This window comes from Bufo bufo, chromosome 6 (genome assembly GCF_905171765.1).
Source record: "Bufo bufo chromosome 6, aBufBuf1.1, whole genome shotgun sequence".
In the NCBI taxonomy this organism is placed as follows: domain Eukaryota; kingdom Metazoa; phylum Chordata; class Amphibia; order Anura; family Bufonidae; genus Bufo; species Bufo bufo.
The window spans coordinates 309695957-309711575 of NC_053394.1; the positions used below are offsets into that span (position 1 = coordinate 309695957).

Below are 15619 nucleotides of genomic sequence, written 5' to 3' on the forward strand. Positions count from 1 at the left end.
GTCCCTGAAATGAAAAGCAAGTTTGATCTTAAAGAGGTTTTTCCAGACTGTAATATTGATGGTCTATCAGTATCCGATTGTCAGGTTCTGACCCCTGGCGCCAATCAGCTGAGCAAAAGGGTCACAGCGTTCCACGGAGTACTGCACCTTCATGCAGGTGACCGTATTTTGTTTTTATCCGTGGGCTATCTGCATTTTTTGCTGATGGCACCCTGACCTATTCATTTCTCTGGTAGTCTGGAGGAGCTATATGTTTGGTTGGTGACTTGATCACCAGTATTTAGAATATATGTAAACAAAGTGGTAATGGTGATTTTAGGTTAAAACATAACTTTTAATTTATTCAATATTAGAATAAGTCCCTAAATGCTATAATGAAAGATAAAGAAAAAGTGCATGATGGCACCAGGGATACAAATGTGCTTGGTGCACGGCGGCACCTTTAAATACAAAAAATAAATGGGTGCACGGCGGCACCTTGAATAACCAGTAGGTCCTACCGTTATGGCCACGGTCCTCTGGTCTCTGGAGATGTCCAATGCAAGAAGGTTTTGCTGTAAAGGAGAGCGGAGGGGGCCCGGCGGGGATATTAGTGGGTTAGGGGTACCTAGACAGCCCTGATATATGGGTGCTATCTCGCCCCTAGCGTCCTATATATACGGAGCACCCGTTCTGAAAAGAACGACCCCGTCCGGAACCTGGCCCTTTTTCTACTTGGCCCTATTGTGCCCTAGTGTAGCTAGTCCCTACACGCATGTTTCATTTTTTATATAAAACTCATCAGGGGAATGTTAGGCACACATAGAGGGGCAATGTGATCTAATGACATATAGTGTTGGTAACTTTTAGTCAGTAACCAACACATACATCATATGTTTAGGATGAAAATATGACACAAATGATACTTAGATGTATTGGCCTTTAATCAAGGCTCTAATCGTGTATCAGGGCTGGGTACTTGCCTAAGATATAAAGACAGAGTCGAGGGGGTCACCTGGAGATGGTCCGGTCCCTTTCTTGGAGCGCAGCGGCGTGTCCAGAGGCCGTGATAAAGCCTACTTGCCGGCAGTCGCCCGCTCCTATTTGAACATCATATGGCCTCAGAACGAGGCTTGGAGCGCAGCGTGATGACGTCAGCGGGGCCGTCGACGCGCTCACGCATGCGCTATCAGTACTATGAGAAAACACTATTCGGCCTCAGAAGGAGGCTTGGAGCGCAGCGCCGTGACGTCAGCTGGGCAGCCGACGCAACCGCGCATGCGCTGCCCATGCTGAAGGTAACCAGCATGGTAATAGATCTACTGACGTGATCAGATGCCGACACGTCATTTCTAATGGCTGAGGATTATGTCATCCGCCCGGGACATGTGTTATCCACCAGCCAATGTTTAGTTGGTTGCCAGGTGACCGGGACTCTGTGTGGCAACCATAAATTCAACACCGTCTATAGCAAATGCGGTGAATATTAATGTGACATTTCTTGCAATATGATTATATTAAAAGTGTTCTGGTCAGTAGTGCATAGGCACGGATGCATAAGGAGCAATACATAATGAATGAGTGCTCTTGTCTATCGGGGTGCACCTGTCAGGGTTTTAGCATCCAGTAGACAATTTTTTGAAATACCTCAAGGCAAATTATTTGGTATCAGTCGATGCAAGAATCGTCACAGGGACGCACCCTATATCCGATTATTATTATTATAATGGGCATGAAGGGTGCCCTATAGAGGGTACGGTTCCTGTGACCACAAGATGTATAAGGCATAGACCTTGGTGTACTTTTATCCTTTATTTCCGTGAAGTAGGTAAGCTCTGGGTAAGGATACCTGCCAGAGGGTGCTTATTGTGTTACGTCTATCCGTTGACATATGCTGTTTACATGACGTGTGTTCTTCTCATGTCTCATTCTGCCAGCCTGTCCAGGTCATATAGGGATATGTAGCGTTTGGGGCTCATTGGCTAGTCTAGTGCTCATTAAATGAAACAGCCGAAGCACAGTTGCTCATTTAGACCTTGGGGGGCTGTGGTCCGCAGCGTGTGGATCCAGCGTGCTTCATGTTGAAGGAGCATGCGATCCCAGTCACCTCCTCGCAAGGGGGGGGCGACTGCCTCGATGCCAATAGCTTTTATACTGTGTGGGTCACCCTGATGATATTCATGTATGTGACGTGATACAGCCGTATCTTTTTTATTGGTGATATCCCCCAAGTGTTCGCCAATCCGCCTGCGCAACTCTCGCTTCGTTTTGCCTATATATTCTAGGGGGCATTCACACGTGATTCTATAGATGACACCCCTAGTGCGGCAGTTTATGAAATCCTTAATTCTAAAAGGTTTTTGAAGGTTGATACTGACAAATTCTTTACATGTTTGTATTGTACTGCATGCAATACATCCACTACACCTAAAACACCCTAGTGGTTTCCTGTCTAGCCAGGTTCTTTTTGTAGTTGATTTATGGTGGCTATGTACCAGCATGTCTCTGAGGCTATTCCCCCTCCTGAACGTAATCTGAGGGTAGTCAAAAATCCTCTCTTTGATGTCAGGATCCATCATTAGTATCGGCCAGTGTTTTTGTAGAATCTTTCTTACATCACTGGCGGCTTCATCAGAGGTACCTATTACCCTGATTTTTTGTCTGGTATCTGGGGGTTTATTTCTTGGTACCAGTAGTTCAGTTCTTGAAGAAGTTAATGCCATTTGGTATGCTGACCTCAACACTGGATCAGGGTATCCTCTGGAGAGGAATCTAGTCCTCAAGATCCCTGCCTGTTTCACAAATTCTGCTTTTGTGGAGCAATTGCGCCTTAGGCGCAAATACTGGCCCCTCGGTATACCCCTTTTGAGCGGTAGGGGATGGCTACTGCTCCAGTGTAGTACGGAATTTGTTGCTGTTGGTTTGCGAAATATGGTGGTAGCCAACTCATCCGATCCATTTCTTTGGATCAGTATATGCAGGAAGGGTAGGGTGTTTTCATTTGTCTCGTGTGTGAAACGAAGTCCTAACCTGTTATCATTTAGTTTCTCAACGAGCGTCTTAAACGCTGATGTAGATGCGTTCCAGATGATGAAGATGTCATCAATGTACCGGGCCCACAGAATAATGGGCCCGGTCCATGATGACATCACCTCGCTGAAAACGTTGTTGGTCTCCCACCAGCCCAGGAGCAAATTTGCATACGATGGTGCACAAAAGCAACCCATCGCGGTGCCCCTGAGCTGGTGGTACCATTTGCCATCAAATACAAAAAAATTATGTGTCAAGATGTATCTAAGGAGTTTTAAGACGAACTGATTATGTTCCCTGAACTGTTGGCCCCTCATACTGAGGTAGTATTCTACTGCTCTGAGGCCTGCCTCATGAGGTATTATTGAGTACAGGGCCTCTACATCTATGCTTGCTAGAATGGATTGTCGGTCTAGTGTGATACCTTCTATTCTCTTGAGCAGGTCCATACTGTCTCGTGTATAGGAGGGAAGGGAGGTGACAAAGGGTAGGAGGATCTGGTCGACGTATTTTCCTAGGTTGTGACATATACTCCCAATCCCTGATACTATCGGTCGTCCTTTCAAGGGATTTGTCCCTTTATGTACTTTAGGGAGACCGCAGAATGTTGCCGTCACAGGGAATTTGGGGTATAAGAAATCCAATTCTGTCTCAGAAATGATCTTGTTTCTTTTGGCCTCTGTTAGGATATCAAGTAACTCAGCCAGGAAGGGGGCTGTCGGGTTACAGGTGAGTGTGCCATAGGTCTGTTTCTCTTTCAGGAGTAGTAGGCACATCTTACAGTAATCCTCTGTATCCATGATGATAATGTTCGCCCCCTTATCCGAGGGTTTGATAGTGACTGTGTCGTCCTTTTGTAGATTAGAGAGGATTTTCTGTTCTCTACTTGAGAGATTACCTGATTGTCCCGAAGCTGCTAATTCACCCAGGTCTGTGGTTACTAGTTGAAGGAATACGTCTAGACATGAAATGTCTCCAACTGGTGGCATTTTTTTGCTTTTTGCTCTCAGGGAGGTGAATGGTCCTTTCCCTTCCTCCTGGTTGCTGGTATCAGATAGACTGTTTAGTAGCTTCACATCCTCCAACATGTCCACTGGGATTCCTAGTTCGCGGCATTGGCGCTTGTCTCCTGATTTAAAGCATTTATGCCATCTTAGTTTTCGGATGAACAAATTTAGGTCCTTTGTCTATGAAAACTCGTTAAATCGCTGTTTGGGAACAAATGAAAGTCCCTTACTTAGTACAGTCATCTCTGCGGTGGATAGCGGCCTTTTGGACAGGTTGATTATTTGGGGCCCTGTTGCTCCCATTGTCTGGAGCGGTTCCTCAGGGGATATGAGATTCCTTGGTCTAAAAAATTGGATGGACCACCTCCAGGTTGACCTCTTCCCTTGTTGCCTCTTCCTCTTCCTTTTCTGTATGGGTTTCTCGTTTTATTTCTATTGGGTTGTTCCTGTTCACTATCTGAGATGTCGGTCTCTGTGGTGGAAAGGTCAGAGGCTGCCTCTTTTGCTATCGGTTTCTCACGTAGGACACAGTAGGCCTTATTCTCCTTAAATTCCGCCAGGTCGTGATTGAATTGCCGATGCTTTCTATCTCGTAAGAAGAACTGGAATTTTTCCACAGATGTCTGTAAAAGTTTTTTAGCGTTACTGAATTCAGGGTCTTGTGAAAACGTTTTTGTTATTTCGATTTGAGCTTTCAGTTTCTCGCTATAGCTTTCCAGTTGGATTTTCTCTTCCTCAAGCAGTAAGGTCATGAATTGTAGAGAGCTTGCTGTAGCTAGTTGTTCCCATCTACCGTTGAAGCCCGCGCTCCTTTGTTTAGGTACTGGGACGATGGGAATTCTTAGATCTCTTGGTACAATACCGTTTTTAATGTAATTGTCTAGGCTTTGTACTTCCCACCAGCTGGAGATGTGTTCGCGGTATAGTTTATTTAACTCCTTAAATGCTGATTTAAATGATGGTGTGAATTTTTTTTGGGTATATGATTTATTTGAGAACACTTCCTTGGCTTCTGCAAGCCATGCATCCGTGTCTATGCCCCCCGCCAGAAAACCTGCCATGTCACAGGGAGATACGTATAGTCTGGAGGAGCTATATGTTTGGTTGGTGACTTGATCACCAGTATTTAGAATATATGTAAACAAAGTGGTAATGGTGATTTTAAGTTAAAACATAACTTTTAATTTATTCAATAAAAGATAAAGAAAAAGTGCATGAGGGCACCAGAGATACAAATGTGCTTGGTGCACGGCGGCACCTTTAAACACAAAAAATAAATGGGTGCACGGCGGCACCTTGAATAACCAGTAGGTCCTACCATTCTAGCAAGCATAGATGTAGAGGCCCTGTACTCAGCGAGGTGATGTCATCATGGACCGGGCCCATTATTCTGTGGGCCCGGTACATTGATGACATCTTCATCATCTGGAACGCATCTACATCAGCGTTTAAGACGCTCGTTGAGAAACTAAATGATAACAGGTTAGGACTTCGTTTCACACACGAGACAAATGAAAACACCCTACCCTTCCTGCATATACTGATCCAAAGAAATGGATCGGATGAGTTGGCTACCACCATATTTCGCAAACCAACAGCAACAAATTCCGTACTACACTGGAGCAGTAGCCATCCCCTACCGCTCAAAAGGGGTATACCGAGGGGCCAGTATTTGCGCCTAATGCGCAATTGCTCCACAAAAGCAGAATTTGTGAAACAGGCAGGGATCTTGAGGACTAGATTCCTCTCCAGATGATACCCTGATCCAGTGTTGAGGTCAGCATACCAAATGGCATTAACTTCTTCAAGAACTGAACTACTGGTACCAAGAAATAAACCCCCAGATACCAGACAAAAAATCAGGGTAATAGGTACCTTTGATGAAGCCGCCAGTGATGTAAGAAAGATTCTACAAAAACACTGGCCGATACTAATGATAGATCCTGACATCAAAGAGAGGATTTTTGACTACCCTCAGATTACGTTCAGGAGGGGGAATAGCCTCAGAGACATGCTGGTACATAGCCACCATAAATCAACTACAAAAGGAACCTGGCTAGACAGGAAAGCACTAGGGTGTTTTAGGTGTAGTGGATGTATTGCATGCAGTACAATACAAACATGTAAAGAATTTGTCAGTATCAACCTTCAAAAACCTTTTAGAATTAAGGATTTCATAAACTGCCGCACTAGGGGTGTCATCTATAGAATCACGTGTGAATGCCCCCTAGAATATATAGGCAAAACGAAGCGAGAATTGCGCAGGCGGATTGGCGAACACTTGGGGGATATCACCAATAAAAAAGATACGGCTGTATCACGTCACATACATGAATATCATCAGGGTGACCCACACAGTATAAAAGCTATTGGCATCGAGGCAGTCGCCCCCCCCTTGCGAGGAGGTGACTGGGATCGCATGCTCCTTCAACATGAAGCACGCTGGATCCACACGCTGCGGACCACAGCCCCCCAAGGTCTAAATGAGCAACTGTGCTTCGGCTGTTTCATTTAATGAGCACTAGACTAGCCAATGAACCCCAAACGCTACATATCCCTATATGACCTGGACAGGCTGGCAGAATGAGACATGAGAAGAACACACGTCATGTAAACAGCATATGTCAACGGATAGACGTAACACAATAAGCACCCTCTGGCAGGTATCCTTACCCAGAGCGTACCTACTTCACGGAAATAAAGGATAAAAGTACACCAAGGTCTATGCCTTATACATCTTGTGGTCACAGGAACCGTACCCTCTATAGGGCACCCTTCATGCCCATTATAATAATAATCGGATATAGGGTGCGTCCCTGTGACGATTCTTGCATCGACTGATACCAAATAATTTGCCTTGAGGTATTTCAAAAAATTGTCTACTGGATGCTAAAACCCTGACAGGTGCACCCCGATAGACAAGAGCACTCATTCATTATGTATTGCTCCTTATGCATCCGTGCCTATGCACTACTGACCAGAACACTTTTAATATAATCATATTGCAAGAAATGTCACATTAATATTCACCGCATTTGCTATAGACGGTGTTGAATTTATGGTTGCCACACAGAGTCCCGGTCACCTGGCAACCAACTAAACATTGGCTGGTGGATAACACATGTCCCGGGCGGATGACATAATCCTCAGCCATTAGAAATGACGTGTCGGCATCTGATCACGTCAGTAGATCTATTACCATGCTGGTCACCTTCAGCATGGGCAGCGCATGCGCGGTTGCGTCGGCTGCCCAGCTGACGTCACGGCGCTGCGCTCCAAGCCTCCTTCTGAGGCCGAATAGTGTTTTCTCCTAGCACTGATGGCGCATGCGTGAGCGCGTCGACGGCCCCGCTGACATCATCACGCTGCGCTCCAAGCCTCGTTCTGAGGCCAAATGTAGTTCAAATAGGAGCGGGCGACTGCCGGCAAGTAGGCTTTATCACGGCCTCTGGACACGCCGCTGCGCTCCAAGAAAGGGACCGGACCATCTCCAGGTGACCCCCTCGACTCTGTCTTTATATCTTAGGCAAGTACCCAGCCCTGATACACGATTAGAGCCTTGATTAAAGGCCAATACATCTAAGTATCATTTGTGTCATATTTTCATCCTAAACATATATGATGTATGTGTTGGTTACTGACTAAAAGTTACCAACACTATATGTCATTAGATCACATTGCCCCTCTATGTGTGCCTAACATTCCCCTGCTAAGTTTTATATAAAAAATGAAACATGCGTGTAGGGACTAGCTACACTAGGGCACAATAGGGCCAAGTAGAAAAAGGGCCAGGTTCCGGACGGGGTCGTTCTTTTCAGAACGGGTGCTCCGTATATAGGACGCTAGGGGCGAGATAGCACCCATATATCAGGGCTGTCTAGGTACCCCTAACCCACTAATATCCCCGCCGGGCCCCCTCCGCTCTCCTTTACAGCAAAACCTTCTTGCATTGGACATCTCCAGAGACCAGAGGACCGCAGCCATAACGGTAGGACCTACTGGTTATTCAAGGTGCCGCCGTGCACCCATTTATTTTTTGTATTTAAAGGTGCCGCCGTGCACCAAGCACATTTGTATCCCTGGTGCCATCATGCACTTTTTCTTTATCTTTTATTATAGCATTTAGGGACTTATTCTAATATTGAATAAATTAAAAGTTATGTTTTAACCTAAAATCACCATTGCCACTTTGTTTACATATATTAATTTCTCTGGAGTCATGCACACCTCCGTATTTTATGTGGATCCGTGTAGCTGTTCCACATATTGTAGAACATACATTGCGGGCGAGAATGATCCTTTCTATTGATGGGAATGAGAAATATGTGAAATGCATATGGCGGGTATCCATATTTTGCAGATCCGTTGTTTGCTTACCAGTCGTGTGCATGAAGCCTTATTGTTTTCCCAGTCACAGCACTGTACGTTTCGCTGTGGCAGTGCCTGGTACTACAGCTCACATCAACGCAGTTCTATTGAAGTGAAGGGGATTGAGCTGCAGTACTAGGCGCGCATGCAACCAAATGGTTCCTTCATTCAGCTGATTGGCAGAGGTTTTATGGGTTCAAGCCCCTCAGTCAGATATTGATGGCCTATCCTAACACTGTACCGGGAGTCTTGGTATTGATAAAGAAGGGGGGAGTAGAGTTTGTACTGGGAACAGAAGGAACAAGAGAGGTGGGGATCTGGGAACTGTAGAACATTGCAGCATTAAGAACATATACACTGCTCAAAAAAATAAAGGGAACACTTAAACAACACAATGTAACTCCAAGTCAATCACACTTCTGTGAAATCAAACTGTCCACTTAGGAAGCAACACTGAGTGACAATCAATTTCACATGCTGTTGTGCAAATGGGATAGACAACAGGTGGAAATTATAGGCAATTAGCAAGACACCCCCAATAAAGGTGTGGTTCTGCAGGTGGTGACCACAGACTACTTCTCGTTCCTATGCTTCCTGGCTGATGTTTTGGTCACTTTTGAATGCTGGCGGTGCTTTCACTCTAGTGGTAGCATGAGACGGAGTCTACAACCCACACAAGTGGCTCAGGTAGTGCTAGGTTTATTTTTGTGTGATTTTGTTGTCAGCACATTCAACTATGTAAAGAACAAAGTGTTTCAGAAGAATATTTAATTAATTCAGATCTAGGATGTGTTTTTTTGAGCAGTGTGTATATATATATATATATATATATATATATATATATATATATATATATATATATATATATACTACAAAGTTGCTCATGATGCAATTCCACGCTATAATACTTAAGTCTCATTAGCACCATAGGAAACGAGCCTTCCATTGAGATTCCTCGAGTGACATTCCAAGAGCTAGTAGTATAACAGGCTGCAGCCATATAATGTATATGTTACCGATTTATATGACAAACACTATTTTATTCTCTCTCCCCAGTTAAAAGAAGAAGAAATAGCAACCATTCTCCAATCAACATTAAAAGGACTGGAATATCTTCATTTCATGAGGAAAATCCACCGAGATATTAAGGCCGGGAACATATTACTAAGCTCTGAAGGGGTTGCTAAACTAGCAGACTTTGGGGTGGCAGGTCAGCTGACTGTAAGTAATTTTCACCATACAGTATAATGATGCAAAAACTATCCACAATGAGGTCCCATCCATGATGCCATCTGTCAGTCAGATGATTATAACACATGTGACCTCCAATCTATGGGGCAGAAGCAGTGACCTCAGTAGACCAGTGGATATCAGTTTATTGTAACAGTAAATGGGTTGTGTGGATTCAGTAAGAACCAGAGCAGTACTGGGGATTAGAGAATTTAGCAGTACTTACCTAGCAGATCCGGCACCCCCGTTCCAGCTCTCTCCGCCAGGCTCTTTTTTTCCTTCTGCAATGGTGAATGAATCCACATTGACAACACGTGACCACTGTAAACCCGTCACTGTCCTCACTGGTACACCAGAGAAGTGCCAGGCTAAACCTTCCCTTGTGGTCTCAGAAAACAGAGTGAGAGAAAGTGGGTGGTTGTCTGAGGATGGGCATCCACTGAGCGACCACGGAATGTTAGTGTGCCACGGCATTCTGCCACGACTTGCCACAGTGTCTCAGCAAGTACTGATGAAGCACATGCCAAAAAATGTCGCAAACTACTGCAGTTTTACCATGTGGCACACAACTCTCCCGTGGCCACTAGGTAGAAACCCAACCTCCTGCTAATTAAAGACAACTGGGCCAAAAGGGAAAGTGCTAATATCCGAGACAAACCATAAAATAGGTCTAATATGTGGCTGCTCTGTATTGTTTAGCTGCAGTGTTATTTTTCATCAGGATACCATGGCAAAGCGGAACACTGTTATCGGAACTCCATTTTGGATGGCTCCAGAAGTGATTCAAGAGATTGGATACAACTGTGTTGCAGATATTTGGTCCCTTGGCATAACTGCAATTGAGATGGCTGAAGGGAAGCCGCCATATGCTGATATTCATCCAATGAGGGTAAGACCTATGAATTATGACTAGAATGGAAGGTAAAGGCGTTGTGCCAAGTATGCAACAGGATAGGGGATAACTAACTGATCGGTGCAGGCTTGACCACTGGGACCACCAATGATCCCGAGAATGGGGGTTCCATGTTCCAGTCCTGATGGAGCGGTATGCGGAGTGTGCGCCCTGACCATGTTCCAGCCCTGAAGGAGAGGTTTGCAGTATGTACCCCATGCCACTTTATTTAATCTCTGTGGGACTGCCGAAAATAACCAAGCTCTGTACTCGACCATCTCCGGCAACGGTGTAGAGGATGAGTGGAGTGGCAGGGTGTACGCTCAGCCTGTCGCTCCATGTGGACTGGTACGTGGGACACCCATTCATGGGATCGCTAAGTGTTCTAGCAGTTGGACCTCCTCAATAAGCTTTGGGTTGGGCCAAGTATGAAAGTTATCCTCTATCCACAGGCTAGGGCAGTGATGGCAAACCTTTTACACACTGAATTCCCAAACTGTAACCCAAAACCCACTTATTTATTGAAAAGTGCCAACACGGCAATTTAACCTGAATACTACAGTCCAATATAGTATATCTTCCATGTACTTTATAATTTAGCTAGAATATCCTGCCTGCATTCTGTGCACTGTTTGTGCTGTTTATAGTGCGCCCTGCGCTGATGAGTGGCAGGGAAAGTCTAAGGCATATTGGTACACCATAGACTTTTTCCAGGGTGTGGGTGTCCAGAGAGGGCTCTGAGTGGCACCCGTGCCATAGGTTCACCACCACTGTCTAGGGGATAACTTTCATACTTGGCACAACCTCTTTAAGACTTAAAACTGTATGTTAATGCAACATGGGTGACTTAAATTAAAGTTTCTATTTGAAGCCACTTCACATTTGCTATGTTAGAATATAATTTTACAATAATAATAATAATATTTCTTTACTTTATTAATATCGCACCAGTATATTTTCCACCAGTGTATCCAAGTCAAGAGGGTTTAGAATCTCATTTCCATCAGGTATAGATACACATAGTACATTCTGGGCCCACACAATGTGATCCTCATACAAGTAGTAACAGTGCCAAAGTGAATCCTTTTTTAGATGTAGGTAAGTTACTGTCCTGTAAGTGCTGTTTAGGGCAGCCTGTATACTCTAAATATACCACGGATATAAAGATAAAGGAATATATGTCTTTAAAGGGGTTTTCCAAGCTTTTAATATTGATGACTTCTCCTCAGGATAGGTCATCAATATCAGATCGGCAGGGGTCCGACTCTCAGCACCCCATCCGATGAGCTGTATGAAGAGAAGGTGCACGCCGTCTCCTGTCTCTTCCTGCTTGCCATAGACATAGCAGCAGTGAGCATGAAGAGAGACAGGAGACGGCACGAGTGCCATCTGAGGATAGGTCATCAATATTAAAAGCGTGGAAAACCCCTTTAGTAGTACACAATTTTATCTAGAGGGAAGAAATAGCATCAAATAGCAAGAGAACTAACTCAACCAGATAAATTCCCCACTTCTCTAGTTCTACCGTTCCAGAGGTGCCCTATGGTTTTTGTTTAGTGCTCATTCACATGACAAATTTTGTGCTTGGATATTTGTGCTGAAATCTACATGGAAATGGCCTCCCATTGTCTTTTAATGGGAATCCAATCTCCCGTCCATATGGGCCGCAGAAATGGTGCCAGGTGTCTGCACCTGGATTGGCCCTATTGAATGGGGTTAAACCCACAGGTCGGTATGCTGCATGCAAAATGCAAAACCATGGCAGAAATCCAAGGGGCGGTCTCAAATTTCTGTCATGGAAAAATACCCTTTCTTTGCTACAGCAATAACAGGCTTGTTTACCTACATGACTGTAGCAGCCAATGACTGCCCTCGTAAGTGCTTTACACTTCTTCACAACTTTATCCCTGACCTGTCTGGTGTGTTCCTTGGATTTCATGATGCTGTTTGATCACTAATATTCTGTAACAAACCTCTGAGGCCTTCACAGAACAGCTGTAGTTATACAGGGAATAAATTACATAGAGGTGGACTCTGCTAATTAGGTTACTTTTGAAGGCAGTTGGTCACACTGGATTTTATTTAAGGGTATCACGTCACACTTTTTAGGTTTTTATTTATTAAAAATTTTGAAAACTATGTATCATTTTCTTTTTACTTCATGCATACTTGCTACTTTGTGTTGGTCTATCACATAAATACCCAATAAAATACATTTAAGTTTGTGGATGTAACATGAAAAAATGTGGAAAAGCTCAAGGGGTATGAATACCTTTTCAAGACACTGTATGTCAGGGGTGGCCAACCTGTGGCTCTTGAGCCGCATGCGGCTCTTTGCTTCTTCAAGTGCGGCTCTAGCTGTGGAGCCGAGAAACAGCCAGGCCGGCTCACTCTCCACCCCATGCTCAGATCTCTTTTACTGATCAGGTAATGTTGCTAATTTGCAGGTCGAGCTTACTATCCACTATGTCCTGATGCACACAGTGTGAAAACATAGTACGTGGAGACATGCACTATGACCTGACGTTGTGCTCATCCGGTCACAGTGGAGAGCGTGTCAGACCTGCAGAGTAGCAGGTGCACGAGCAGTAGCCCAGTGTCTGATCAGGAGAGGGAAGAGATTTTTTTTAATTATAGAACTGAGCAATGGGGGTCCTGATCTGAGCAAATGGGGGTCTTGTTTGAGCATAGGTTGGTCAGGTCTGAGCATGGGGGGGGGGGGGTCAGATCTGAGAAGGGGGAGATCTGAGCATGGGGGGGGAGATCTGAGCACTGAGGGTCTGACACTGGGAGTCTGATTTGTGTTGTCTGATCCGAGCATTGGGGTTCTTATTTTGGGGGTCTGATTTGGAGGTCTGATGAAGTTTAGGGATCTTATTTCATGTCAGATGAGGATTGGGGATCTGATTTAGGAGTCTGATCTGAGGTCGGATGAAAAATATATTTTTTCTTTTTATTCTCTGGTAATGAAAAGTAAAAAATTAAATATTTTTATCAGACCTGAGATCAGATGAAAAATCTTTTTTTCTCTTATTTTTCACAAACCTAGGTGCATCTTGTAGGGCAAAAAATACGTTGATGTATAGTTTGTGGCTCTTGGTAGTCATACTTTTTTTTTTTTGGTCTTTGGGTCTGTAAGGTTGGCCTCCCCTGCTGTATGTTAAGGCTACTTTCACACTCTCGTTTGGTGCGGATCCGTCATGGATCTGCACAGACGGATCCGCACCGATAATACAACCGCATGCACCCGTTCAGAATGGATCCGTTTGTATTATCATTAACATTGCCCAAACGGATCCGTCTTGAACACCATTGAAAGTCAATAGGGGACGGATCCGTCTTATTGTGCCAAATTGTGTCAGTGAAAACAGATCTGTCCCCATTCACTTACATTGTGTGCCAGGACGGATCCGTTTGCCTCTGCATCGTCAGGCGGACACCAAAACGCTGCAAGCAGCGTTTTGGTGTCCGCCTCCATAGCGAAATGGAGGCAGAACGGAGGCAAACTGATGCATTCTGAGCGGATCCTTTTCCATTCAGAATGCATTAGGGCAAAACTGATCCGTTTTGGACCGCTTGTGAGAGCCCTGAAACGGATCTCACAAACCGAAACCAAAACGCCAGTGTGAAAGTAGCCTAAGATAGATATACATAAATATAGAACCTGTGGCACCAAAAATATAAAATATGCAGACTTGTACTATATAGGGACAAAGAATAGTAAATCATAATCACAGGAAGGAAACGGGTATCTGTCATTTATTATCTGAAGCAGGGGTCATTGTACATTCCAAAACTTATTGTCACATACTTACCTGAAGCAGGCCGGGGTCATTCCGTTGCTGTGACAACTTGCTCTGCTGACTGTCGGGCTGGTTGACCTAACAGGGACGTAGGGCCAATGAGGCTTGGTTCCTGCGTCACATGCTTCGTATTGTGGTGTATTATACTATTGTTTGGATTACTGTTATTCTGACTTTTGCATTGTCTCTGACCTTGCTCCTGACTGCTGATTATTCATTTTGGCCTTCTCTCCTGGCACAGACCCCTTCTGGTATTTGATTCTGTGTTTGTATCTTGTGTTGGTTCTCACATCTCTCTTTGGTTTGACATGGCTTTTGTATTGTGATCCGGTCCTGGTTTTGACTGTCTGGATTTGACCTCTTTTTGTCTGACTACTCTTTTATCCCATTAGGTTTAGGCCTCTCTAGTTAGTCAAATCAGGGACCATCGCCAAGTTTGTGGGCCACCATTTAGGGTGGATCGTGCAAGTAGGTAGGGGTGAAGTACAAGACTGTTCTCTACCCTATATGAAACTCGTTTTAAGTTTTGCAGAATAAAAACAAATTGATTATGTCACTTATTCTGGTATCTATGAGAATTTCTCGGATGACATCGCAGTTGGGTTCTTTTTGATACTACTACTGCATTCATTACTGGATGTCCTTCCAGTCCATCCTGACTGCAACGGGATTCATTCTCAAGCACAAATGAGAGTAGTGCCTTTTAGCACAACTAATCAAGGTGAGCACATAGACATAGAAACATAGAATGTGTCGGCAGATAAGAACCATTTGGCCCATCTAGTCTGCCCAATATATCTGAATACTATGGATAGCCCCTGGCCCTATCTTATATGAAGGATAGCCATATGCCTATCCCATGCACGCTTAAACCCCTTCACTGTATTTGCAGCTACCACTTCTGCAGGAAGGCTATTCCATGCATCCACTACTCTCTCAGTAAAGTAATACTTCCTTATATTACTTTTAAACCTTTGCCCCTCTAATTTAAAACTGTGTCCTCTTGTGGTAGTTTTTCTTCTTTTAAATATGCTCTCCTCCTTTACCGAGTTGATTCCCTTTATGTATTTAAAAGTTTCTATCATATCCCCTCTGTCTCTTCTTTCTTCCAAGCTATACATGTTAAGGTCCTTTAACCTTTCCTGGTAAGTTTTATCCTGCAATCCATGTACTAGTTTAGTAGCTCTTCTCTGAACTCTCTCTAGAGTATCTATATCCTTCTGGAGATATGGCCTCCAGTACTGCGCACAATACTCCAAGTGAGGTCTCACCAGTGTTCTGTACAGCGGCATAAGCACTTCACTCTTTCT

At 44.3% G+C, this 15619-nt stretch overlaps 1 protein-coding gene across 1 annotated transcript in view; it reads left to right on the plus strand.

Moving 5' to 3' along the window:
* The window catches only part of LOC121004399 (serine/threonine-protein kinase 4-like), a 104119-nt gene that overhangs the window by 20219 nt on the left and 68281 nt on the right, over positions 1-15619 (plus strand). The window contains exons 5-6 of the mRNA XM_040436597.1: positions 9441-9605; positions 10336-10503. Coding sequence (XP_040292531.1) covers positions 9441-9605; positions 10336-10503 — 333 coding nt within the window. The remainder of the gene's footprint in view (positions 1-9440; positions 9606-10335; positions 10504-15619) is intronic.